At 53.0% G+C, this 24341-nt stretch overlaps 1 protein-coding gene across 1 annotated transcript in view; it reads left to right on the forward strand.

Annotated features, from left to right (window-relative positions):
• Window positions 1-5372: 5372 nt before the first annotated feature.
• The window catches only part of Reep1 (receptor accessory protein 1), an 81897-nt gene continuing 62928 nt past the window's right edge, over window positions 5373-24341 (forward strand). Inside the window, exon 1 of the mRNA XM_078027936.1 lies at window positions 5373-5530. Coding sequence (XP_077884062.1) covers window positions 5499-5530 — 32 coding nt within the window. The 5' untranslated portion in view covers window positions 5373-5498. The remainder of the gene's footprint in view (window positions 5531-24341) is intronic.

Below are 24341 nucleotides of genomic sequence, written 5' to 3' on the forward strand. Positions count from 1 at the left end.
GCATCAAAAGCTGTAAAAAATGTGCATACCCCTAAACATTCGGTTTCTGGGAATTCATCCTAACAAAATCATCATAGATACACTAAAATAAATAGCTACCAATGTGTTCATTGCTAGATTATTTTTTAATTGATAGAAATTGGAACTAGGATTAGGTGTGCTGGTGCACACCTGTAATCCCAAAGTCTTGGGAGGCTGAGGAAGGAGGATTGGAAGTTCAAGGCTAGCCTCAACAACTAAGTGATATGCTCAGCACTTTAGTGGGACCATGCTCAAAAGTTTTATAAAGGGCTGAGGGTGTGGTTAGAGGCAAAGTGACCTTGGTGTTCAACCCTCTGTACTCCCCCACCTCCACAAGGGGGGTGGGGGGAAGAAACAGAAAGAAAGAAGGAAAGAAGTTAAGAATAGGACGGGGACATGGCTCAGCAAGAGAATGCTTGCCTAGCACCTGCAGGCCCTGGCTTCAATTCCCAGTGCCACCAAAATAAAATCAAATAAATAAAAATGGAGCTAATCTACGTGTCCACTGAGGACACTGGTTAAATAAATGATGATGTAGTTATGAAACTCAGTACAACACACTGGTCAGAGTGGCAAGGTGAAGAACTGTACAGGATCTACTTTAAGAGAAAAAAAATGAAATACTCTTAAGGACATGGAAGAAGATCTGAGTAAATGAAAACAAACAACCTGCTCTTGAATAGAAAGACAAATGTCACGCCAACACCAATTCTTTTATATATGTTTAGTTGTCAGTGGACACTACACCTTTATTTTTTATTAATTTATTTGTATGTGGTGCTGAGGGTCGAACCCAGTGCCTCACACAGGCGAGGCAAACACTCTGCCTCTGAGCCGCAGCCCAGCTCCCGCCAACACCGACTCTACGTTGATCTACAAATTCAGCATCATTCCGACCAAGAAGAGAACAGTAGGACAGAGTGCAGAGGGCAGGGGGGCCTCTCAGGACAGCCAGCTGACTCCTCTAACATGAACCCCGGGGTATAACACTGCAACCATAAAAGCAGAAAAGTGGGGAGAGTTTTGAATTTTAAACTATCAGTTTTAGTGTGGGAAAGGCCCCTGCAGAACATGATCCGTGTAGTCCCAAAATTATGAAAATATGACTACATAAAATTTTGACAGGAAGAAATACCATGAGCCGTCTGACGAAGAAAGTGACCAGCTGAGAATGACATCGGACGGAGTGTGGATGACGGACAAAGCCTCCTTTCTCAATATGTAAACATTTAAAAATGAATCAATAAGGAAAACACCCCTAAGAATATGGGCATCTACCGGTACAGAGCTTCATGTCCCACGTGTTGGAACGATGTTCTTAAAACACTTGTACTTAGCTTCACTGAGGAGTGAGCTTCATCTGCGGCTGCCTGTGCCATCGGCTTGTGCCCTTCCCCTGCTGCCCTGTGTCCCTCCGTGGAGGGGAGGGAGAGCACCGGGGACTGGATGGAGCGCGTTGTGTTCCCTACAAGCCTGGTCCTGTCAAAAGGAGCCCCACTACTACGTATGACTCTAACGCTCTGATAAACGCATAAAAGGAGTCATTTCTGTTTATATAAAAACCCTGCCTGACCATTTTCCAAACGTCGTTGTGCCACTCTGCCTTCCCACTGTGGCCAAGACACGGGCCTGAGATGGCCAACTTATGGCCGCTTGCACCACAGTTTGGAGGTTTGGTCGATCCGCCCTGCTGCTTTGGGGCCCCTGCCGAGGCAGCACCTCACAGCAGGGCCAGTGGCAGAATAAAGCCAGTCACCCCTGGCCAGGAAGCAAAAGAGAAGGGGAGGACTGGCTCCTCCTGAGGAGCTCCCACTGGACCCCACCTCTGAGACTCCATCTGTGGACAGCCCACCCTGGGAACAAGCCTTTAATACCCAGGCCTGCAGGGGACAGTCGGGACCCTGCACCAGCAGCGGAGAATTCCAGCTGCTAGATCAGTCCTAGTAATTGTAGCCATTCTTTGGTGTCTGCAGAGAGAAACGCCTCGGGTTCCCATTTCTATTTCCCTAATGATGGATGGTGCTAAACATCTTTTCATGCATTTTTATTTTGCCGTTTTTATTTTTTTCTCCGTGAAATGTCTGTTCAAACATTACATAATCTAAGGACCCTGCCTTCTTAGTCCACCATGTCTGGGCCTGTCTCAGTTGACTGATTTCTCGTCTGCTTGGAGTCAGGATCTCTACCTGATGATTCTTGTTTGTGTGTCACACTTTGGCTTAGCCTGTTTTCCTGCTGTTATGACAGAACATCACAGACTCCATCATTTATTTGAAAAGGAAATGTGTTTCTCAGAGCTCTGGAGATTGGGCAGCCCAAGGCTGAAGGGTCACATCGGGGGCCGGTCTTCCTGTGGCATGGTAACCCAGCAAGGGCCTCTCCTGGTGAGAGCAAGGGGACTGGGGCCAGAGAAAGCAGAAGAAGCTGCGTTCCCTATGGCTAACCCTCCTGGGGAGATCCACCTCAACTCTCTCAGGGCCCCACTTCCCCAAACAGCAGCGGCCAGGTAAATTTCCACCCACCTTCTAGAGGGATGTTCGAGCCATAGCAGAGCTGTGGATTTTATTATAGTGGGTGCTCAATTTCTTTAAGGTGTATGTCCAAGCACATGTAAGGTGCTTGGGATCAGTTTGAGCCTTTTGAAGCTTGATTTTAAATTTTAAGGAAGGTCAGTGTTTCAAGACTCATTTAGTCCCACGAGTAAGATGGTATCCTTCTGGGGACTCTGTGTGCTGTGTGCGTGGTGTGTAAGAGGCCTCTCTGTTTCAGCTGGTGTGAAGATAACCACCCGTGTTGCGTGCGTGGCCTCCTTCTTCCCAGAAGCCCCCCCCGCCCCCCCCCCCCCCCCCCCCCGCCCAAGCCCTGGTCTGTGCCTCCCCTGCTCTGTGGTTGCTGGGCTCTGGGTTCTCCATCTGCTGGGACAGGGAATGGTGAGTCCAAGACTCTCCTCATTTCCATCTCCCTGGTTTCTACTTGTTTACAATAGGAGGAGGGCCTTTCCCCTGGCGATTGGCGCTTCATGGGGGAAGCAGAAGTCTTTTTCCCGTTTTCCATTTAAAGAATCCTAGCCAAGAACTTCACCCAGTTTGTCTAGTGACCCTGCTGCTTCCATGAGCCAATCAAGGTGGGGACAACAAAGGGCAAAGGGCACAGAGTCAGGATTTCTAAGGTTGGAATGTGAGAGAATCAGTCCCCTGTAAAAAGTGGAGAGCTCTTTTCAGAAGCAGGAAGGGCATGCGCGAGGGGGGGGGTGTGGCAGAAAGAAAGAAGACGCAGGTTCATACAAAAAGGATCTCAGCAGGAGACGGGCTGTAGGAACCCCATGGTCCAGAAGGCTGAGTTCATTCCCAGCCCACGTTTTCCAGGGTCAAGGACAACACAGAGGGCCCAGTGTGCAGAGATGCCTTGTGCAACAGTTGCACTGAGACAGATAGAGGGTTGCACAGCTCTCCTCTGCCTCCCCTCCTCTGCCCGACAGCCCTGGGCCGGGAGGAGCCCTCTCCCACCTCTCAGGAGAGAGCTGGGGCTGGTCTATTCTTCTAGACTACACACATTTGAACCCCATGAAGAGTTTTATTTTGGTAACTGAAACTCCTGTTCTTCACAACAGTTGAACCTGAGAATTCCACCTGAAGTGTGGACCGTGCTCTGGGAAGGAGGCAGTGTGGGTTCCATCCTCTTCTGATAATGCCCATAACCCATCTTCCAACCTCTCCAGGGTGTGTGGAGGGCCCAGGAAGGACGTCTCAGGAGGCCACCTTGGTGCCTGCTCTCCTGGTCTGGTTTTGGCATTCCATCTGCCTAGTGAGTGTTTCAAACCTTCCTCTGCAGAGACTTGTTTAACTCTTTCCCCTTGAGTGAGGTATGGTGAGGCCAGAGGCAGACCAGGAGAGGGAAACTGGAGTTCCACACTTCTGTTCTCCCAGTTCCCTCGGGGATCAGGGCTCAAGCAGGGTAACAGTCAGAGGAAGGGAGGACCTGTCAGCAAACACCACCCTGTGGTTTAGGAGGGCAGAAAAGTCGCAGGAGGAATACCAGGCTCAGGAAGGGCTGACTGATGGTTCCAGTGAGCTCTGGCCAGAGCTGTCTCCAGTGTCTGGTCCTTGACCCTGGGGTGTCTAGAGTGGCCGCATAGTGGCCTGGAGCGTGAGAATGTGATAAGAAGGGAACTGACTAGTCTCCAGCCAGGACCTTGAAACTGAGTCAAACAGCATTTACAAACCTCACATCTCAGGTGGTTGTGTGTTCCCTGGAGACGCCTGACCACAGAAGACACCAAGGTGCACCAGTCTGTCTCCTGCCTTTCTCCAGCATGTTCGTATATACACCTGCACCTCTATACAGCCTCTATCTGTCTGGCTCTTTCCTGCCAAGGTCTGAGTTCACTTTGCCTCTTCCCCAAAGCCCTCCTGGGCGAATTCCTTAGAGAAGGCTCACACTGGGTCTCTCCTCTGCTGCGGAATGCTACAGGCTGTGAGCATCAGCAAGAGAACAGGCTCAGAGACAGCACCACAGAGGACCCGGGCTGCTGCAGAGTGGGAAGCTGGCAAAGCTGAGGACGAAGACATAGCTCTCCTGTGTACCAGAGGGCCATCCAGGTCCACCACAGGGTTGAGCAAAACCGGGCTCCCGACTGGAGTGCAAAATCTAGGGGCACCATGAAATTCTGTGGTCAAGACAAATACTATTTAAAGCAATGTTCTTAAAGTACATTAAAATGTTTACGTCGGAGCCAGTGTGGCTCCTCCGGGCTCCCGACAGGGGCAGCGGCTTCCAGCTCTCCCAGCCCTTCAGCAGAGGCTTGAAGAAACTAAGGCCAGCAGTGAGGCCCCGAGAGCATGGTGGCCGGAGGAGACAGCTCATAGGAAAATCCGAAGCACCTGCGGCAACAGAGCTAGGGGCAATTTGGGAACCTATGGTGGCGATCCGGTTGCAGGCAGGGACGGGATTGAGTGGGATTCAGGAATCGTCTAGGGAGACACAAACCTAGGGTTGTTTCTTACACAGTAATGGCCTATGGGGGACAGAACGAAGAGGTCAGGTCTGGGTACAGGCCAATCCCTCAGGAGACTAGCGCATTATCTGAGTGAGCGGTGACAGCATCTCACCCAGACAGGTGCAGATGGACTCCCAAAGACCCCGTGCGGACCTGGGTTTCCCCAGTGACACCAGGGTGGGCGGCTCCCAGTCTCCCGCAGGGTGCCCAGGGCGCAGACCCGCCCGAACTCGGCGGGGGCTGGGGCCAGCGGGCGGGGCGGTCCCGCCAGCAGCCTGACCGCGCGCCGCCCAATCGCTGCGGGCGCGGAGCCGGGGGCTGGGGCCGCCGCCCGGACGTGCCGCGGCTGCGCCGACTGCGCGAGAGCCGGGCGGGCAGAGCGCGCTCAGTCTGGCGGCGGCGGCCGTGCGCGCACTGACGTGCCGAGCGCCGCACCGCCCGCACCGAGCCGCGCTGCCACCGGGCCGCGCCGCCGCCCGCCATGGTGTCATGGATCATCTCCCGGCTGGTGGTGTAAGTGACTTTCGCCCCCTCCCCTCCGTGCCCCCTCCAGTCCAGCCCCGGCCGCGCGCCCCTGCTGCGCGGGCTGGGGCGCCAGGCTATTAATACCCGGCGCCGCTAAATTTAGCAGGTACAGTAGCTGCCCGGGGCGCCGCGGGACCCGCGTGCAGAGTCGCCCGCGGCCGAGGCGGGGGCTGCGGGGCTGCGCCTCGCCGCGCCCCAGACGCTTTGTTCCCGGTGGACAGACTGGCAGAGGCCCCGAGGGGCGCGCCGCGGTGACACACGCGTCTGTTGGGGAGATGCCGGGGTCGCTGGGCACCTGCCCCGGCGCCACGCTTTTGTCGGGTGGAGGCGACAGACAGAGCCCAGACGCGCGAGGGGCGCTGCCAGGAGGGTCAACGCGCGGATGGTGGGGAGACGGAGGCGGGGCCACCGGAGGTCGGAAAATACTCCTTTTTAGGTTTCTCAGATCGACAGCGGCAAGGCAGGATGGCTGTGAATCTTGGGGTAGACACCTGCGTCCCCCAGGTCTGATTTCTGTTGCAGGGGGTGGGAGATGGGCCAGGCGTCTTCAGGAATGCTCAGGGAGTCTCCAGGTGACAGACGGCCCCCAGGGCGGTAGCACTGACACCTCCAGGCGCAGGAGAGCAGAGTCATCTGGGGTGAGGCCGGTGAAGTCCTTGGGGATGGGCGTGGGGGACGTTTTTATCCTAACCTTCCCCACCCGGGGCAGGACAGATGTGCCACCTGCTCAGAGCAGCCAGGGCTGGCATGGGCCTGGGGTGGCTGAGGGGCATGGGCCTCGGCTTTTCTTTGTCTGAAAAAGAGGGGTCTAGAGGATTGTGCCTCATCACTGCCCGCGTTTGACACATGGTCTCGTCCCCTCCTTCACTGATTCCAGAGCAGCAGCGGGGCAGTGCTCTCAGGTCCTTCCCAGCATTGTCTCGGCACCTCCCGGCTCTCTTCCAAAGCCAGTGCCTTGCCTCTTGCCCCCCCTAGTCAGTCCCTCAAGGCCCCTTCACAGCTGCCGCCAACTGTCTTTTGGCTTGAGCTGTACCTTGAGAGGGCTTGCTGAATATTTAGAGGATTCCTGCAGGCAGAGCCCATGAATGACACAGGAAAGCCTGGCAGCCCTTGCCACACCTCAAGCCTGGCCAAGGCCCTTCTTGCCTTCAGGGTGGACGGTGATCTCTACATTTATCAGTGGCTGCTGCAGGGCCCTCAGGGTGGGGCAGCAGAGATTAGTAGGCCTGACTGATGCTCTCTACAGGTCCACTGGGCTGGCATGAGAGCTGAATGGGGACAGGAGACCATCTTCAGTTTTATCAGCACCACCTCCCAAAGAAGGGGGCAGCCTTGCAGAGTAAAAAGCAGAGCCGGATGTGGGAGGGGTCTCTGTGACCATTCTTTTCCCAAACAACCACACTCTGCAGAACCAGACTTCAGAGAATTTAAATGACCCTGAGAATTGCCACCCCCTCAGGTCAGGGGAGGGTTGGCGGGATTTGGGCTGTTGGTCCCACTGGACTCCAAAAGGTCAAGATGGGTATCATCTGTCCCCCAGTCCCCGATTCACTATTTAAGCCCAGCGTGAAGTATGAATTATTAGCTCCACTTTTAACAAGCAATAACACCTGTTTTATATAAGTAATACCTGCTCATTATAGGATAACTAGAAAATGTGCATGAGCAGACTGGAAATCATGCACAGTAGCACTACACAGAGATAACTAACAATGATTTTGAGGGGCCTATTCTTTTTTAATTTTTTTGTTGTTGTTGTGGTTAGACACAATACCTTTATTTTATTTATTTATATTATATGGTGCTGAGGATGGAACCCAGAGCCTCGAATGCCTAGGCCAGTGCTCTGCTGCTGAGCCACAGCCCAGCCCTGAGGGGCCTATTCTTATGCATATATGCCCTTGTATTGACATTTATGATTCAAGGGAATGGTTGATGGCCCAGGACGACACATCTAGGGGAGCATCTTAGGAAGGGGGAGGGATATTATGTTTGGACTCAGAAAACCCATGGTTCAAATCCTACTTCTACCTCTTGCCAGTGGTCCCAGGTCCTAGCCCAGATCACCACAGAGCTTAGTTCACAAGCTAATTAGCCCCATGTTGCTGTTGCATTGATTTCAGTGACACACAATGGGTGAACTCCTCAGCACCTGGAGAGTCCCAGTCAATGGTGACTCCTCTTGTCCTCCTAGGTACACCGCAAGAGCATGGAAGAGCTCTGGAGGGGCTTTTTCGAGCTGGATTCCCTAAGGGCCAGTAGCCTGAGTAGGTGGGCTCTGGCTCCAAGCCCCAGTTTGGCATGAGCAGCTCTCCTTTGGCTCACTTTATATGTTGGGGTTTTAGGTTAACTATGATGAGGAAAATATCTGGGTTTAACTGCTAATAAAAACCACTGGTCTAGTCTGCCCCACTTCTCTGTCCAACTGCGGAGGGAAGGAATGTCCCTTGCCCAGAGACAGAGCTGAGCTGGTGGAGAGGAAAGAAACTCTGGACTTTTTATTTCAAACCCCTTCCACCTTGGGCACCCGGGGGTCATGCTGAACTGAGCTCTGTCCAGCTCCTGAGCTCCCTGGAAGAGCAGCCTACGGTTCTGTCTCTAGTCCCATTTCCTGTGAGCAGTCTTTTCAAGGTTGTGTCAGCCTTTGTCACATCAAAGAACATTAAAGGAAGACCTATCGCTGTGTTCTGAGGATGGAGAGGGAGTGCCTTCCTGTCTTTGTGGTCCCAGGCACCCCCTCCAGGGGCCTAGAGAGGAGCAGATGGCCCCTGGGGACAGCTGCCTGAGTGTCCAAGGGCAGCGGTGGTGGCTTGTCTCCCTCTCCAACCCCTTGCCCCTCCAAGGGCTCTTTTTAAGGCACCTATGCCACCCAGCAAAGGTGGTTGCTTTGAAGAGATCAGAGGCCCTCAGTATAAGGAGGGACACCGTTTGGTGCTGTTCCCTGGGAATGGAGTCCCTGGGTGGGCATCATGACAGGCCTGTGCCCACTGGGCACAGTTCACTGAGTGGGCATCAGTTTGAGATACTCCTTTCTTGCCAGTTACTATCCTCCTTGGCATACCTGGGAAGAATTAATAAAGAACTCTTAAGGTGGGCCCTGCAGACAGACGGTGGGACGTCTGCTCAGACAGGAGGCTCCGGGCTTGCTGCTCGCCTTGTATAAAATACTTTGTTTTCTTTACAAACAGCTCAAGGCCTAAGCTGCATATGTTTCACCCTGGGGAGGATATGTTCACATGTACCTCGAGGGAGGGGGACATAGACGTTCTGTGACTTGGGAGAATGTGCCCTTTTGTAGCATTTACTCCAATAATCAAATGTTACTTCATTGTCTCTGGACCCAGTTTTGGCCAAGGTCCAGGTGGTTGGCTGAACAGAGCTTCCCAGCCCAAACCCCACTCACTGTGCAGGGAAACAGGCTTACCTCAATAAGGGTTTCTGAATGACCCAAGGCTGGGCAGGAAAAAAATTCCTTCCACCCTGAACATCTTTCTAGATTTAGGAAAGCATGGGGTGGTGCTCAAGACAGAAGCTTAGCTTAATGGCTGATTATCTGGCCATGCCCAGGAGAGCACTGTGGGGGGCTCCTCCTGGGTCAGATGTGAACCTGCAGGAGAGGAAGGAATGTGGGTTGTCCTCAAGACTCCCTATCACGGCAAAGCAAGCAGAAAAACACAAACCCTTAAACATAGGCTTGCCCCCCCCCCCCCCCCCGCGGGAGCTGGGTCAGAGGAAAAGCTCGGGTCAGAGGAAAAGCTCGGGAGGGAGCGCAAGGGGCTCTGGGCCTCCCGCTGGTTCCAGGTGGGAGTCTAAGGGCACCACCTGCCCACCTGGGGACCAGGTCCCAGGAGTCCTCCTGGCTCTAGGGTCCCTGCTCTTCTAGGCCCCTTCCCCCACCTGGCCTGGCTGCACCACATCTATTCCTAAGCAGGAGGTGTCCTCAAGGAAGTGACAGACACCAGCTTGGGCTTCACTGCGGTTCAGCTGCCTCATCGTTGCCCGCCTGCTGGGAAGTGGCTGCTGAGGCTTGTCCCCACTGTATGGGAGGCTAGCTGACAAGGGGCCTCACCTGCTGGTTACCGGTCCTCCCTCCTTCCTTTTGAAAAGGACATCTTCCTTGCAGGTGTATTATTAGGGGTGGAAGTTCATTGCCGAGGACGAGGACGAGCCTTACATGTGCCCTGGTCACCAGCTACCAACAAGAGCTGCAAGTGCCTGCCCTTTGTCTCTGAGGATGCTCCCTCTACTTCTGGGCTTTCGAAGGCCTGAGGGATTGGTGGATGGATAATTATATACAAATCATTTGTTTCGAACCTTCAGATCTTGTCTGTCTTCACACAGAATTACATTGTTGACCCTTTGGGGAGTTTTAGTGATTCCTTAGAAAAAGGGAATGTTGTTAAAGGACAGAATGTTTGGTGCATGGTGGAGGGGTTGGGAGGAGCCTCGATGGGCAATCAGGGCAGCCCTTCAGGCGTGGCACTGGTGCTCAGGGCAGGGCTAGCACACCCGTTTCATCTCTAGCTGCCATCTCTAGCTGCAGCGTGAGCTGCCTGGGAGGAGCACAAGGCTGGGCTGGGTTCAGTGGGGAAGGAGTCCCAGATCCTGCAGGGCTTTCTTCCTTCATGCTGGTCCAGGGTGGGCTCTCCCAGGCCTAGCCCATTCCCAATCAGGAGAAGTGTGCCCACTGTGAGAGGTACCCGACTGATAACAGAGCACCCACTGCCCCATTCCCATCCCTTCCCACCCTGCTCCGGCCACACCTTCAGACACCTGGCTCCTTGGGTCCCAGATGTTGCAGCCAGCACAGGGAGCTGTCTAGCTGGTGCTCTCCATGCCACCTCCTTCCTCTTTAGGATCATGGTACAACCGAGTCCCCTCTCCTTTGCTCTCTTGACACTGACAGCCGGGTTTTGGTTGGTGGCACTTCCCCGTGCATGTTTGCAGTTGTGCTCTTTCTGGCTCATCGTTGGGGACTGTGAATAGTACTTCAGGCTGCAGAGCAATCCTGTTCTCTCTGGTCACACACCGTCCACTCCTGCTCAGTGGGAGGGGAAGGCAGGGGCTCAGGCCCAGGAGTGCACTTCCCTGGATACGGCATTGGTCCAGAGGTAGGCATGTGACTGGACTGAGCCAGCAGAGTTTCTCAGGGCTTCTTGATTTGGAGCTGGGAGAAGAGCTGCACCTACAGGGCACGGAGTTGGAAAGATGTGGCCGTGGGTACTGGCACCTGCTGAACCCCAGCCCCTGGGGCAGGCGGGTGGGCCTGAGTGGAAAGGGCGGGAAAGCAGAGGTGGGCAGAGGGACATGCCCAAGGGAGGAAGGGACGTGTCCGCTGGTTCCCCAGGTCCCGTTCCTGACCTTGCGTGGCTCAATGTTTGTCCCTAGGGCTGGGATGGAGTGGGCTGGGTTGTGCTGTGACTCTCACCTGTGTGGCTCGAGATACATAGGTCCCTTCTGTGCCCTGTGCTCTCTGTTCAACGTGGGCTGGCCAAAGCTCTGCCTGTGTCCTCGAGACCCAGGTGATGCCATCGCATTCTCTTGGGTGTTACTGCCACATTGGACACAGGATGGACTGTGGACTCTTAACTACCTCCACTGGGAAGTGGAAGCCTGTCACCTCTGCTCTGGCCGCGCCTGAACTTGAGCAGTGGAGGGTTGTGTGGTCACCCAGGTGTCCATGAACAGCCGGGAACCTCCGGAGGTGAGCAGTGAAGGACCCCACCAGCTCTGCACACTTGGACCTGTCCTTGGCACCAACGGGCTGTCTGCCCTGCTCTGGGGCCCTGGCACTGCCTTTACCTTTACCTTGGAAATCTCTGGCTCCCTCCCTTTTATTTACTTTTCTTTGTTCTGTTTTGAAGGTCAAAACAGGAGAAGGAAGCCTTGGTGGTCTTCATGGTTTTCTTATTCTTTTTAGCTACATGACAGTAGGATGTATTTTGGAAATTCCACAGTGTGATTTACTCTATGGCGGATCCCAGTCTGTGGCTGGGCCTTGATTTCGAAGAAAGATCAGGGAATATAAGCGCTGGCCCCCAACCACCACTGCGTGCCTTCTCGTGTCCCAGGCTGCCTTTCTCCATGAGGCCCCACTTGCTCTCCTAACTGGAGGAAGAGTCCTGTCTTCTGGGTCCCCAGAGGGGCTTTGGCACTTTGCACCTTGTGATATGGTGGTCTGTGCACTGTCTCCCCTTATGGGCCATTTTTCTTCCTCTCCCTCTTCTCTCTTTGCATGCAGTAGGTGCCTAACACATGCCTATGGCTCATGAGTGAGTTATAGACTCCCTATTCAAGGCGTGGTCTGGACACAGGGTGTGGTCACCTGGAGTTCCAGGTGAGGTTGTGTTGGGGTTGGGTACCTGTCACCCACCCACATGAGGGTGCCCTCATTGACTGCAGAGCTGGATTTGCCCCAGGCCACCTCTGCGTGCCAGGCCGTGGCTGTGTGCTGGCCCCAAGGGGTCCTGACCTGCTCTGGGAGGTCTGAGATCAGCCAGGTGCCTTGTTTAGGCGGCTGCCTAATGGCCACCAGTAAAATCTGTCACCTCTAGGCTTGGGGCTGGCATGGGGCTGCCCAGTGAGCCTAGGGTGGGGCTGGCGGGTCAGGCTGCTGAGGACAGTGGGCTGCAGCCCTCCTGGAGAGAGGGAGGGCTGGTGGGGGGGGGCGGTGGGGGGGTGTTCTGGAGTCTCCTGGAGTCCCGGTTGGGTTCTGGAACCTGTGAGGACTTTCCATGAGCGCCTGCAGCTCAGAACCCCTGGCCTATGGGTCTTCCTCCTGAGCAGTTGGGGATCCTGGTTGCCTGTGGGCACTTCCGCCCAAGCCTGTGTGCTGCGAAGGCCTGTTGAGAAGTCTCAGCTCCACCTTCACAAGGCCCCCGTCAACCGTGGCTCACACCTCCACGGCTGCCACCCCACTCCAGCCCCGGACTGCTCACCTGGACCCTCCAGAGCCCTGCTGCTGTCTCCACTTGTGTTCTTGCCCCTCCAGTGATTCACCTGAGATGTGCTATTTGGATAAGGCTTCTGTTTGTGCCAAGGTTCACGTGTGAGAAGCTTGGTCCTCCGTGAGTGGCATTGGAGATGGGCCTTTGGGGAGGTCCTTCAGCCCAGTTGGGGCATGACCTGTCCTCTCTGGCTTCCCTAACACGTGATTTCTTCCTCCCCATGTCTCACCCCATTTCCATTCACCAGGAAGTCACACAGCCAAGGGGCCCTCATCAAAAACCTTTGCAATGCTTTTTGGACTTTCAGCCTCCAAACACTGAGCTCAGTAAACTCTTTTCCATTTAAAGTGAGCCTGCAGGGCTGGGGATGTGGCTCAAGCGGTAGCGCGCTCGCCTGGCATGCGTGCGGCCCGGGTTCGATCCTCAGCACCACATACCAACAAAGATGTTGTGTCCGCCGAGAACTAAAAAGTAAATATTAAAAATTCTCTCTATCTCTCTCTCCTCTCTCACTCTCTCTTTAAATAAATAAATAAATAAATAAAGTGAGCCTGCCTCTGGTATTTTATTATAGTAATTGAAACAGACTAATACAAAATGTAAGATTGGTCACTTCTTTCCCTTGCTGTTGAATAGCTGTCCATAAATTCTCACCCCATGGAGAACCCAGCTCGGATTCCTTACCATTCTCAACAGGACAGGCTCCTGCCCACTCTGACCTCACCTTGGGCTGCTCTTCTGGGAAGGAACCATGTCCACCCAGCAGGCTTTGTCCTTGTTTCTCCCTTTGCCCCCAGCTCTGCCCTGGGCTGCCATGCCCTCCCCTGTTCAGTTAGGGCTCTGCTCACGTCCCCTCCCACAAAGGGCTCTACCATGACCACCTTCTCAGAACCCCCTTCCTGTCACCCCCTCCCCTGGGGTTCCTGGAACTGTGCTTTTGATTCGTTTTCTTGTTCACGTCCCTCTCTCCCAGTCTTGGTCTCCATCACTGTCCACACTCATCTTGTTCACAGCTGTTTTCCAGGTCTGGAGCAGTCCTGAGCACACAGTAGGACATTTGGGTAGTTTCTGCATTTTTCTTTCCCCCTTTGCTCTTGGAAAGAGTGGTGTAGTGAGCTCTCACACGTGTTCCGGGCTGCAGCAGTGAGCTCTCAAACGTGTTCCCGGCTGCACAGGTGCCTTGGGATTGGAATGGCCAAGGCATGGGGCATCTGCATTTATGCCTATGAAGAATGGTTCAATATTTTCTTTGAGATGAGAAGATCATTTTCAACACACAGTTTATAGAAACTTGATCTGTGATGGTGTCAGGAACTTAATCCCTCTACACCTTGGTTTTCTCATCTGTAAAATGAAATATTTGATTTCTGTTCCTGGAAATATGTAAAAATAAATAGTCTGCAAACCCTCCCTAAAGCTGAAGTTAAAACTTGTAAAAAACTTGGATGAAATATCACAGCAGCCTTCTGACAAGCTTAGCTGAACTTTTTTTTTTTTTTTTTTTTTTAAGAGAGAGTGAGAAGGGAGGAGAGAGAGAGAGAGAATTTTTTTAATATTTATTTGTTAGTTCTCGGCGGACACAACATCTTTGTTGGTATGTGGTGCTGAGGATCGAACCCGAGCCGCACGCACGCCAGGCGAGCGCGCTACCGCTTGAGCCACATCCCCAGCCCCCTTAGCTGAACTTTTAAGTAATGATGGGTGGTTTCCAGGATACAGAGAGGAATCACTGAAGTTAGAAACCTGGAGGACAGGTTACAGTGATGAAGGACTTGGCAGCCAGGTGTGTGTATGTCATATCCTTTTGCCCAGTGACCTCCTAATGACTTTCCAGGTTGGCAGCCTGAGCAGCTAGTCCCAGTTGGGGGCCAGGACTCCACTTTCTGAAAATATTTTAATGTGGGAAAAGGCGAGCTGTGCTTTGTGGTCAGGATGTGGGCCAGGGGGCACTAGAAGGCTTGACAGAAAGAAAAGTTCCCATTGATGAGCACTAACCATGCCCTGGGCTGCCTCATAAGGCAAGACCTTCCGACCTGCAGACTGTTATGAATACTTCTTTTGTAGTGGTAGGTAGTGGTGCAGGGAGAGAGAAGAGTTACAGGGAAGATCTTCAGTCTTGCTGGTTAGGACTCCACTCCTGCCCAGGAGTAATGATTGATTGATTCGCTCATTGCTGGGTTGATGGACTCATTGATTTGCTCTTTTATTGACCATTTGCTATGTGCCAGGCACTACTCTGGGCACCAGGGATATAAAGATGAATGAGTTATGGTCCGCCTCTGAAGAGCCAGTTTCTGGACATGGGACCTGATCTCAAGGGTACCTCCTGCCTGGCCAGGGCTCTTTTTACCATATGTACCCAAAATACGAACATAGGTACGTAATCTTCATTGTAAGAATGTATGCACTTACTTATCCTTGAGCTCTTTTGGTACTGGGGATTGAACCCAGGGTGCTTAACCACGGAGTCACATCTCCAGCTCTATTTTATTTAGACAGGGCTTTGCTGAACTGCTTAGGCCCTTGCCAAGTTGTTGAGGCTGACTTTGAACTTGGGATCCTCCTGCCTCAGCCTCCTGAGCTGCTGAGATTACAGGCATGCCCCACCACACCCGGCTCCATTGAATTCTTGACCAACATTTGGGTAGTTTCTAGATTTTCCTTTCCTCCTTTGCTCTTGGAAAGAGTGGTGCAGTGAACTCTCACATGTATTCCGGGCTGCACAGGTGCCTCGGGGTTGGAATGGCCGAGGCATGGGGCATCTGCATCTTCCCGCGACTGACTATGTAGCCCGGGAAGCCTTCCCTCCCTGGAATTGTGAGGATGTTCTTCTGTGTTACTCCTAATGGTTTTGCAGTTTTCCTGGCCCATCTGGAATTGATATCTATAAATGACGTGAAACTGCAGCCAAAATTCTTTCTTTTCCATATGAGACCATTTATCCATCAGCAGGTTCATCTGCATGGCAGGCCCCGCCCTTGCATCTTGAGTTGTGTGGTCCTGGGTCTGTTCCTTCTCTTCATGCTGTACACAGGGCCACCTGCCTGGCCCGCACCAGCACCTGTCCTGATCACCAGTGCTCTGGAGGGGCCTCTGGCTTATTGAGAGTTAGTGTTGAATTATGTGCTTCATTCAACACACATACAGCTTCCCAAACCTGTTGGTATTTGATTGGAACAGCATGGAAGGAACAGAGCGACAGGGAACTGACAGACAGGGGCATGCCAGTCCACAGTGTAGCATCCATTTATGTAAGTCTTCTCTGTCGACCTGCAATAAAATTTTGTAATTGTTGCTGTAAACATCAGCCAGGCCATTCTTTAGATTTATTTTCAAGTGTGTGATGTCTGTCAGTGCCATCATATTTAGCATCTTTTTTTGGGGGGTGTTACTGGGGATTGAACTCAGGGGCACTTGACCACTGAGCCACACCCCAGCCCTATTTTGTATTTTATTTAGAGACAGGGTCTCACTGAGTTGCTTGGCACCTTACTTTTCTGAGGCTAGCTTTGAACACGTGATCCTCCTGCCTCAGGCTCCTGAGCTGCTGGGATTATGGGTGAGGCCACCACATTTATGGCTTGTATTTTGGATCTTTTTTTTTTTTTTTTTTTTTAAAGAGAGAGTGAGAGAGGAGAGAGAGAGAGGGAGAGAATTTTTAAATATTTATTAATTTTTAGTTCTTGGCGGACACAACATCTTTGTTGGTATGTGGTGCTGAGGATCGAACCCGGGCCGCATGCATGCCAGGCGAGCGCGCTACTGTTTGAGTCACATCCCCAGCCCTGTATTTTGGATCTTAATAAAACTTCCATGTGCAGCTGCCTATTGGTGAAGTGGCCTCCCAGGCCTTGGGTTCTCCTGGATTCTCCTTGGTCACACCCTCTAGGGTGTGTCTTTGCAGTTACACCAGCTGCCCTGCCCTTGGTCCCCAGTACCTGGTGACTGCAGGTGTCGAACCCAGAGCCCCAGAAGGGCTGGGGTGACTGCTGGGGTGAGCGTCATTACTTGAGAGCCAGTTTGCTAAGAAAACTTTTATAAGAAATGGTGTTGTGTCGGGTGCTCCTCATGAGATCGCTGTCGGCCTGTCAAGAGGCAAACTGTGCAAATAATCTTACCGTTATTCCACCCAGCCCTCCTGGATAGACTCTGGATAGTTTGTGGAGTTTGGGTTGCTTTCTCTAATAGAACTGGCTAGTTGGATCATCAGGGCCATCTTGAGTTGGTTTTCATAAATGATGTGAAGCAGAAGCCCCCAATTTTTGTTCTTTTTTTCATGTGAAAAACCAATTGTCCAATTTGTAATGAATTTATTTATTTTATAACCATTTATGATTTCTTTTTCTATGGGAAGATTTTTTTTTTAAAGAGAGTGAGAGAGGACAGAGAGAGAGAGAGAATTTTTAATATTTTATTTTTTAGTTCTCCGCGGACACAACATCTTTGTTGGTATGTGGTGCTGGGGATCGAACCCAGGCCACACGCATGCCAGACGAGTGCGCTACCGCCTGAGCCACATTCCCAGCCCCTCTATGGGAAGATTTTAAACTACGAATTCAGTTTCCTTAATGGCTATAGATTTCCTCTTTCTTCTTGGATCAACATTGTTTTAGGACTTAATCTGAGTACATTTTTCAAATTTGCTGACAGCTGACAAAGCTGTGTCTCTGGCTGCTCCTCCTTCCGTGCTCGCGGTGGGCATGTGTCAGACCCATTCCTGGGGCTCTGCCTGACGTCTTTCTCTGCTATGGACCTTGCATGTCCTCAGCCATGGCCAATCAGCTGCTGAACACATCCATCTGTGTTGAAATCTCAATTGTCGTATTTTAGAAATCCTGTTTAGTTCAGTTCCAGACAGCGTGACTGCATCAATTACTGCCTGTTCTTTTTATATATCTTAAATTTACTTTCATTCCTCTAAACATATTTGACATGTTTATGTTGGGTTTGGGGGTCTCATTGTTCTGGCATCCCAAATTGTCTTTGAAGGGCAGTTCAGCCATCCCATCTCTGCTTCTGTTGGCTATGTGTGTGTGTGCGCGTGCACGCATGTGTGCATGTGTATATGAGCATGTATGCATGTGTGTGCAATGTATGTGTGTATGTGTGTGTGTGTGCATGCGCCTTACTTTTGCTGAGGCTGGCTTTGAACGTGTGATCCTCCTACCTCAGCCTCCCGAGCTGCTAGGATTATGGGTGAGGCCACCACATTTATTGCTTGAGCTGTGTATGCATGTACCTGTGTGCATGTGTGTGTGTGCGTGTGTGTGAATGAGCGTGTATGCATGTGTGTGCATGTGCATGCATGTGTGTGTGCAACGTGTATGTGCATGTGTGTATGAGCGTGTGTGCATGTGTGTGCACGTATGTGTGTGTGCATGTGTGTGGGAGGTGTGCTGCTGGAAATGGAACCCGGCCATGCATGCCAGGCAGGTGCTCTGCCACCGAGCTGCCCCCAGCCCCTCAGAATCAAGGTAGGCTGTGAGTTCTGTACATCCTTTCCCCTGTGAGCTGATGTTCCTCAGGACTTCATCCCTGGGAGTCCTTGGAGGCCTGGGATAGAGGCCAGTTCTTCAGAGGAGTTTCGCTTTGGCTTCCGCTGAGTGTCCAGGAACACTTCCCATATTGGACCACTGGAAAGCAAATTCCTGAAAAATAATATTTTTTTAAAGTTTTTTAAAAAAACTTGGGCATGTAAATTGGGGCTGCTAACGTACATGAGGGAGACTGCTGGGTACAGATTCTCGGGAAGTTTTCTCTCTGCTATTGTGGGACCTTCCTTTCCTGGACCTCCAGGCAGGTTGTGGGCTCTTCTGTCTTCCCCCTTCACTGATGATGTAGATCTTTGGAGTCAGTATTAGTCCCCTAGAGCTACTGTAACAAAGGCCACAAACTGGTGGCCTAAAAAGGCAGAAATGTGTTCCCTCCCAGTTCTTGAGGAGGCTGGACATGAGCGTGTCGCAGGGCTATGCTCTCCGGGGCTCTGGGGAGTACTGGACTTTGGCTTTGCTTCTGGGGCTGTCAGCAGCCTGGCCTCCCTGGCCTGCTGACACATCCCTCTGAGGGCTGCTTTTGTCATCACATTCTCCCTGGGTCTTGAGTCTCCTGTCCCCTTTCCTAAGGACACCAGGCTACTGGGTTACAGCCTACCCAGCGACTTCCTCTTCACTTGATTACAACTATGGGGACCCTGTTCCCAACTCAGGTCACGTTCACAAGTGCTGGGGCTGGAACTTTGACGTGTCTCCTCAAGGGACGCAGGTCCAGCCTTACAGAGGGACGTCCTGAGCCAGCATTACCCTGTGTTCTGGGGACCCGCAGTCTCACCTCGTGAACCGGGAGCTCCTTAGGACCGCACATTTCTAGGCTCCACACCTATGAAGGAGGACACCAAGGTCCACCAAGGTGGCCCAGGACCCAGCATGTTGATCCCCTCTCCCAACTAAAGCCTTGCCACGATGGCGTCTCTGCACCCAGCAGTCATGCCTGCAGTCTAGTTCAGCACGTCACCTCAGCGGGAGCCTCACTTTCCCGGGGCTCTCCTTGGACCTGGTTTGCTTCTCGGCATCCTGGCATTGATATAGTATGTTGAGTTATTTACATTGCTTCCATTTTCAACTGTAAAAACCTTTGGCTCTCACTAGGAGTTGAAGGCTCAGCATCGAGCTCACCTGTTGGTTCTTACCTGGTGTGCTCCCTCTTCTGTATAGCCCGCCCCTCCTGCTGACCTGGGTCCCCCAGCACGGCCGCTTGTCACTCAAGGATGAGATTATTCCCTGAACCTGGGCTTTCAGACGTGTTGGTCTCAGGACCCCTTTACCATCCTAAAAACAAGATGTCCTTCAAAAGCTTTTGTTTATGGGGCTTATACCTTTTCAGTATTTACCACGTCAAAACCTAAGATGGAGACATTTCAGATATGTATTTATTAGTTGAAAATAATAAAAACCTATTTATTTTACACATTAAAATAAATAACACATGTTTATGAAAAATAGTTACATTTTCCGGAATGAAACAGAGTGGCAGGAAGAGGGTATTGTGCCTTTTGCAGGCGTCTTTCGGTCGAGGGCCTCATGGAGTGGCAGGCCAGTCCAGATTGCTCACACCATCCCAGTGTCTACACCTCCAGAGAGCCAGCTGCTTTGAGCTAGGCAGACCCTCCTCAACTCCCCCGAGTCTCAGGACATTGCAGTCTTTGAGGTTTATGAGGAGGGGCTACAGGGTCAGGAGAACATGGAAGACACTGGTACTGGCTCGCTGTGCACACCCCAGGGAGAAAGAGAAGCTGAGGAGGGCGGGATTGGCTTCCAACCACATGGGGTCAGGAAAGTGAATTGAAGAAGCTGTTGAGGATGCCCTTGTCTGTCCACCTGTGCAACAGGTGAGCACTGTGGCTAGGCTTCCTGTCCTGGCCAGCAAGTGCCCCCAGCCTGTTCAGCCCACCTGCCCACTTGTCTCAGGAGAGGTTGGATTCACAGTCTGAGGCCAACCTGGGCCAGCCCCGCCCCACAGCGCCCTTGGGAGCCACAGGCTCAGCCCCTGCCTGGAGGCACTCGTCCAGTCTAAGCAGGCTCCAGTTTCGAGGTGGTTTTCCTGCAGGGCGAGGATGTCAAGGCTGCAGAGCCCATGCCCTGGGCTGGCAGCAGAGTGAGATCAGCTGGGGTTCTGCATTCCCAGCACCAGGCAAGGAGCCTTGTGGCTGGGTGACATCGCTTGGGGTGGGAGCTCTGATCCCGGAAGGAGAACCAGAAACTGTGCCCGTCACTGTGGGCCGGTCTCCCCACCTCAGCGCTCTACTTGGAAGTTTTCGACCTGCTCTCTGGTGTATCGTGGGATCCAGGGTCACGGTGTGGTGGCTCCTGGGCTGAAACCAGCCCGAAGATGCCCATTTGGCTTGCAGTGCTTAGATTTGAACAGTTCCCAGCATTTCAGGGGCAGAGGTGCACCTAGGCCAGATTTCTGGCTTCCCCTGAAGACTCTGCAGACCTGGCACTGCAGGACGGCTCCTGGTGGGCACCATCAGCAGGCGAGGGCTGGCTCCCTGGTGCCTGCTCCCACTCCCTCAGCCCCTGGGGCCCAGGCTGTGAGGTCACTGTCTTACCTTCTGCTGGTCTCTCTGTCCCTGGCTGGGAACTCACCGGGCATCTCCAGAGCAGCCCCGGAGGCCGTGTTCCCACCCCTGTTCTGCTGTTAAGTGACTAACACTCACACTGGCTCCACGAGGTTATGCAGGAAAGCAGTCCTAGCTCTCGTAATGGAACACCTGTTCGGGGACACCTGTAGAGGAGGGGCACAAAGCACAGACACACACACAAGGAGGTGCAGTCGGAGGATGGCACACAAAAGGGGTGCCTCCCCATCTCTGCTGTCATCTTTAATAACCCCAAAAGTTACATAGTGCCCCCACCAGTGACTACTTCAGCCAGTGTTCCTCTAACCCTGAGTGCTGGCTAACTGAGATAAGGTCCAGGTGGATGCAAACACAGAGCCCCTCTCCTTCAAAGGATGTCACTGTGTAAATCAGGTAGTGCATCCACACAGTTATCCTAATAGCCTCAGCGGGGAATTGCTGGGCATTCCAATCCTGGGAATCAGGGTGCCCATTACCCCCCGGGAGTTTGCTCACTAGGGGACACTTCCCTGTCTATTTCCATGGTCAGAATACCTACAGGCTCTGCCACTGAAGAGCCCTGTGGCCTGCGTGAGTGACTTGTCCTGTCTGGGTCCCAGTCTCCCTACTCAGAACAAGGGGGTTGGGTGCTACTTATCACATTGCTTAGCTCAAGAAATGGGGGGGGGGGTCCAGCTGAGCTGCAAGAGGAGAGGGGAAGGAGGAGGGGTGATGGGGCAGAGAGGCCGAACACTCTTGAAAGGGTCTCTGATATTCTGCTTTAATCCGTTTGCTTTGCTGTGATATCAACTCTTCTCCCAGAACTTTCCATCAAATTGACTATTTGCACTAAGGCAAAAGGGAAAAGGCTAAATGCTCACCGGGCTTTACACCTGTGCTGATGCCTGTCACTCCTGAGTGGTCCCCGCAGCATGCAGGGAGCAGCCAGTGTCACAGTATCTGTGCCTCATTCCCTTGACCTAAAGGCACACTTTGGTGTATTTGCCACAATGAAATCAAGGTGTACTCTGTGGACAGGGACCTGCACTGTCCCGGAGCAGTCCCTGGGCCGTCTGTGCACACGGTCTCACTTGACCCTGGTAGCAGCCCCACGGGGTGGGTGAGCAGTCTGAATTTAGAACAGGTAAGGAATGTGCCCAGCTCTTAATCTCAGAGCCAGGACCCCAGTGTGAACCTGTCTGCAGCCTGTGTTCTCCTTGCCTGAGCGGTGCTGCCAGTCCGTTGCCCCTGTGAGGAGGAGGAGCCCTGGGAATGCAGGAGGACTGCAGGCCAGACTGCTGGTCCTGCTGTGGGAAGGGGGTACATGCTCTTCCACCTGCTGGGGTCCTGTTCTCCAGTGAGGGAGGCACCAGCCAGGCGGTTTGAGAGGAGATGCAGGGAATGTGATGGGTGTGTCTGAGAGACCAGGCTGGCTTGGGAATTCCTGTGGGGTCTTCTGGGAGCTGGAAGGAAAGGTAGCCCCTGCGGTCAAAGCAGAGCCTTGTGTGTAGGCAGAGGCCAACAGTGAGGAGGAGAGTGGGAAAGCCGTGTGTCTGTGTCAAACTTGAAGCAAGAGTTGACCCAGGGTCTTGGCAGAAGGAATGGACAGAGGCTGAATTGGCAGAAAGTAGGGCAGAAATAATGGCAGGACTTGAGCCACAAAATTATACAGGGGAAGGCATGTTGGAAGTTGCAGCAGAGTGCAAGGGCAGGCACCTGCCCTTGGTTCTGGAGCCGGTGACAGAGGGGCGACAGTCACCAGCATTTGCCCTGGCTAGAGAGTGCCCCGTTCATGTCCACCTAGTCTCAGAATGTGCCCTTATTTGGAAACAAAGTCTTTGCAAGTGTGGACCTAGTTAGCGCGCGTTCATACTGGATTGGGGTTTTTCCTGATCCAATGACTGGTGTCCTCATAGGAAGGAAATTTGGGCACAATCTGAGACATGCAGGAGAACACCTGAGACACCTGGGCCAGATTGGAGGGAGCTGCCCCAGGCCAGGGCATGCTCCGTAGCTGCCAGAGGAACACGGCCTGCTGTCACCTGATTTCACACTCCCAGCCTGAAGAAGTGTGAGAATAAATGCCACCAAGTTTGTGGTGCTTTGTTATGGCAGCCCCAGGAAGCAAATGCAGTGTCCCTCGTCCTGAAACACCCCTAAACCCTGGCCTTCCTATTGTAGGAGACAAGGGCCACTCAGCACAGCTGTCCTTGCAGAACCATTGCAGGCCCTGGGACTGTCCCTCTTCTTCCCAGTCCTCTTAATGAGGATCTAGAATTCTGCTTTGGTGTGTGGGACCCTTCATGATGGAACCCTAGAGGACCTTATTCTCACTGTTCCTGTGACTATCCCTGCCTTACGTGAACTTCCCACACCTTGACTGGGGTCATTGCTGCCCCTTCCTGATTGCCATTCCCCATGCCCCTCCACAGCTCTATCCATCCCCCTTTGCCACCTGCCTTCCTCCCCTGGACCCTTCTGGTTAACATGGATTCTTTGTTCTGCAACCTCTGCACACACACCAGGTGCTGAGCAAGCAGCCCACACAGAACTCTGGAGATAGTCTGCAGCTTCCCCATTTCCTAATTCATGGATTAATTCCTTAAATTTCTGTCTGGCCTCTGGGGCTCAGGGTTTGGTTGCCTGAGGGCAGACAGCCTGTGTCTGCTTCCTTTCCTTATCTACAGGCTGTGATGACTTAACAGGTGGAGATAAAAGAGCTCAGCAGTGGCAAAAGATAATCTTCCTGGTCTAGGAAGATCAGAAAGAGAAAAGGTCAGCGGGGCACAGCGGTGCACGTCATTCCTGCCACTGGGGTGGCTGAGGCAGGAGGATCCCACGCTCAAGGCCAGCCTGGGCAACTAGCCAGATCCTGTCAAGATAAATAAGTAAATAAACAGGACCGGTGTAGCTCAGGGGTGGAGTGCCCCCCATGTTGATCCCCAGAACTTCACCCCAAAGAAAGCAGAAAGGAGCTTGAAAGACACCTTCTTGACCATTGGGGTAGATGGCGTGTCTGTGTCCATCCCTGGACTACAAGTTCCCATCCTTCTAGAATTCCAGGCCGCTTTTCCGTGACGCAGCAATGGTGTCCTTGAGCACCTTCCCCGTGCCCAGTGCTGTGATGGGCCCAGGAGAAGCCCAGGCCAGCACCACAGCCTGACTCTTGCTCTCCACACGCTGGCCTTATTGGAGGTAGGCCAGGAGCCAGTGGGTACTTCCTGACCCGCTTCCTGAGCCGCTCCTCCAGGCGGCAGAGAGCAGGCAGCCTGGAGGGCATGAGGGCCCCGGCAGCCACGTGTGTGACGAGTGGTGGGGAGTGGGAGACGCCGACTGACCAGCCAGGCCAGTCCTGTCTCCCCTCCCTGGACCTGGATGCAGAGGTCTGCTGTGGACCCAGGTCATGTTTGGGATCCTGGCTTCTCTGTGAGGGTGTTTGCAGGTGGAGCCTGTGGGCATGGAGGAGTGGTGGTCAGAGCCCTAGGGATGGCTTTGCCACAGGAGGACACCTAGGCCAATCCTAGCCCAAGAGTCCTCACCACAGATGTAGCCCAGGGGCGAGGGGAAGTAACCTGTGCTGCAGAGGAAGCCTTGGGTCTTGTTCTGCCCTGGTGCCTGAGTTGCCCAGCTCAGCGGCCACGTTCTGGGTGAAGGCCACTGCGCAGCACACGCCTACCCAGTGTCTTTCTCTCTGGGTCTCTCTCCAGAGTGGCCCTCAGCCAAGATAGCCTCTAGGACA

This window comes from Ictidomys tridecemlineatus, chromosome 12 (assembly GCF_052094955.1).
Source record: "Ictidomys tridecemlineatus isolate mIctTri1 chromosome 12, mIctTri1.hap1, whole genome shotgun sequence".
In the NCBI taxonomy this organism is placed as follows: Eukaryota; Metazoa; Chordata; class Mammalia; order Rodentia; family Sciuridae; genus Ictidomys; species Ictidomys tridecemlineatus.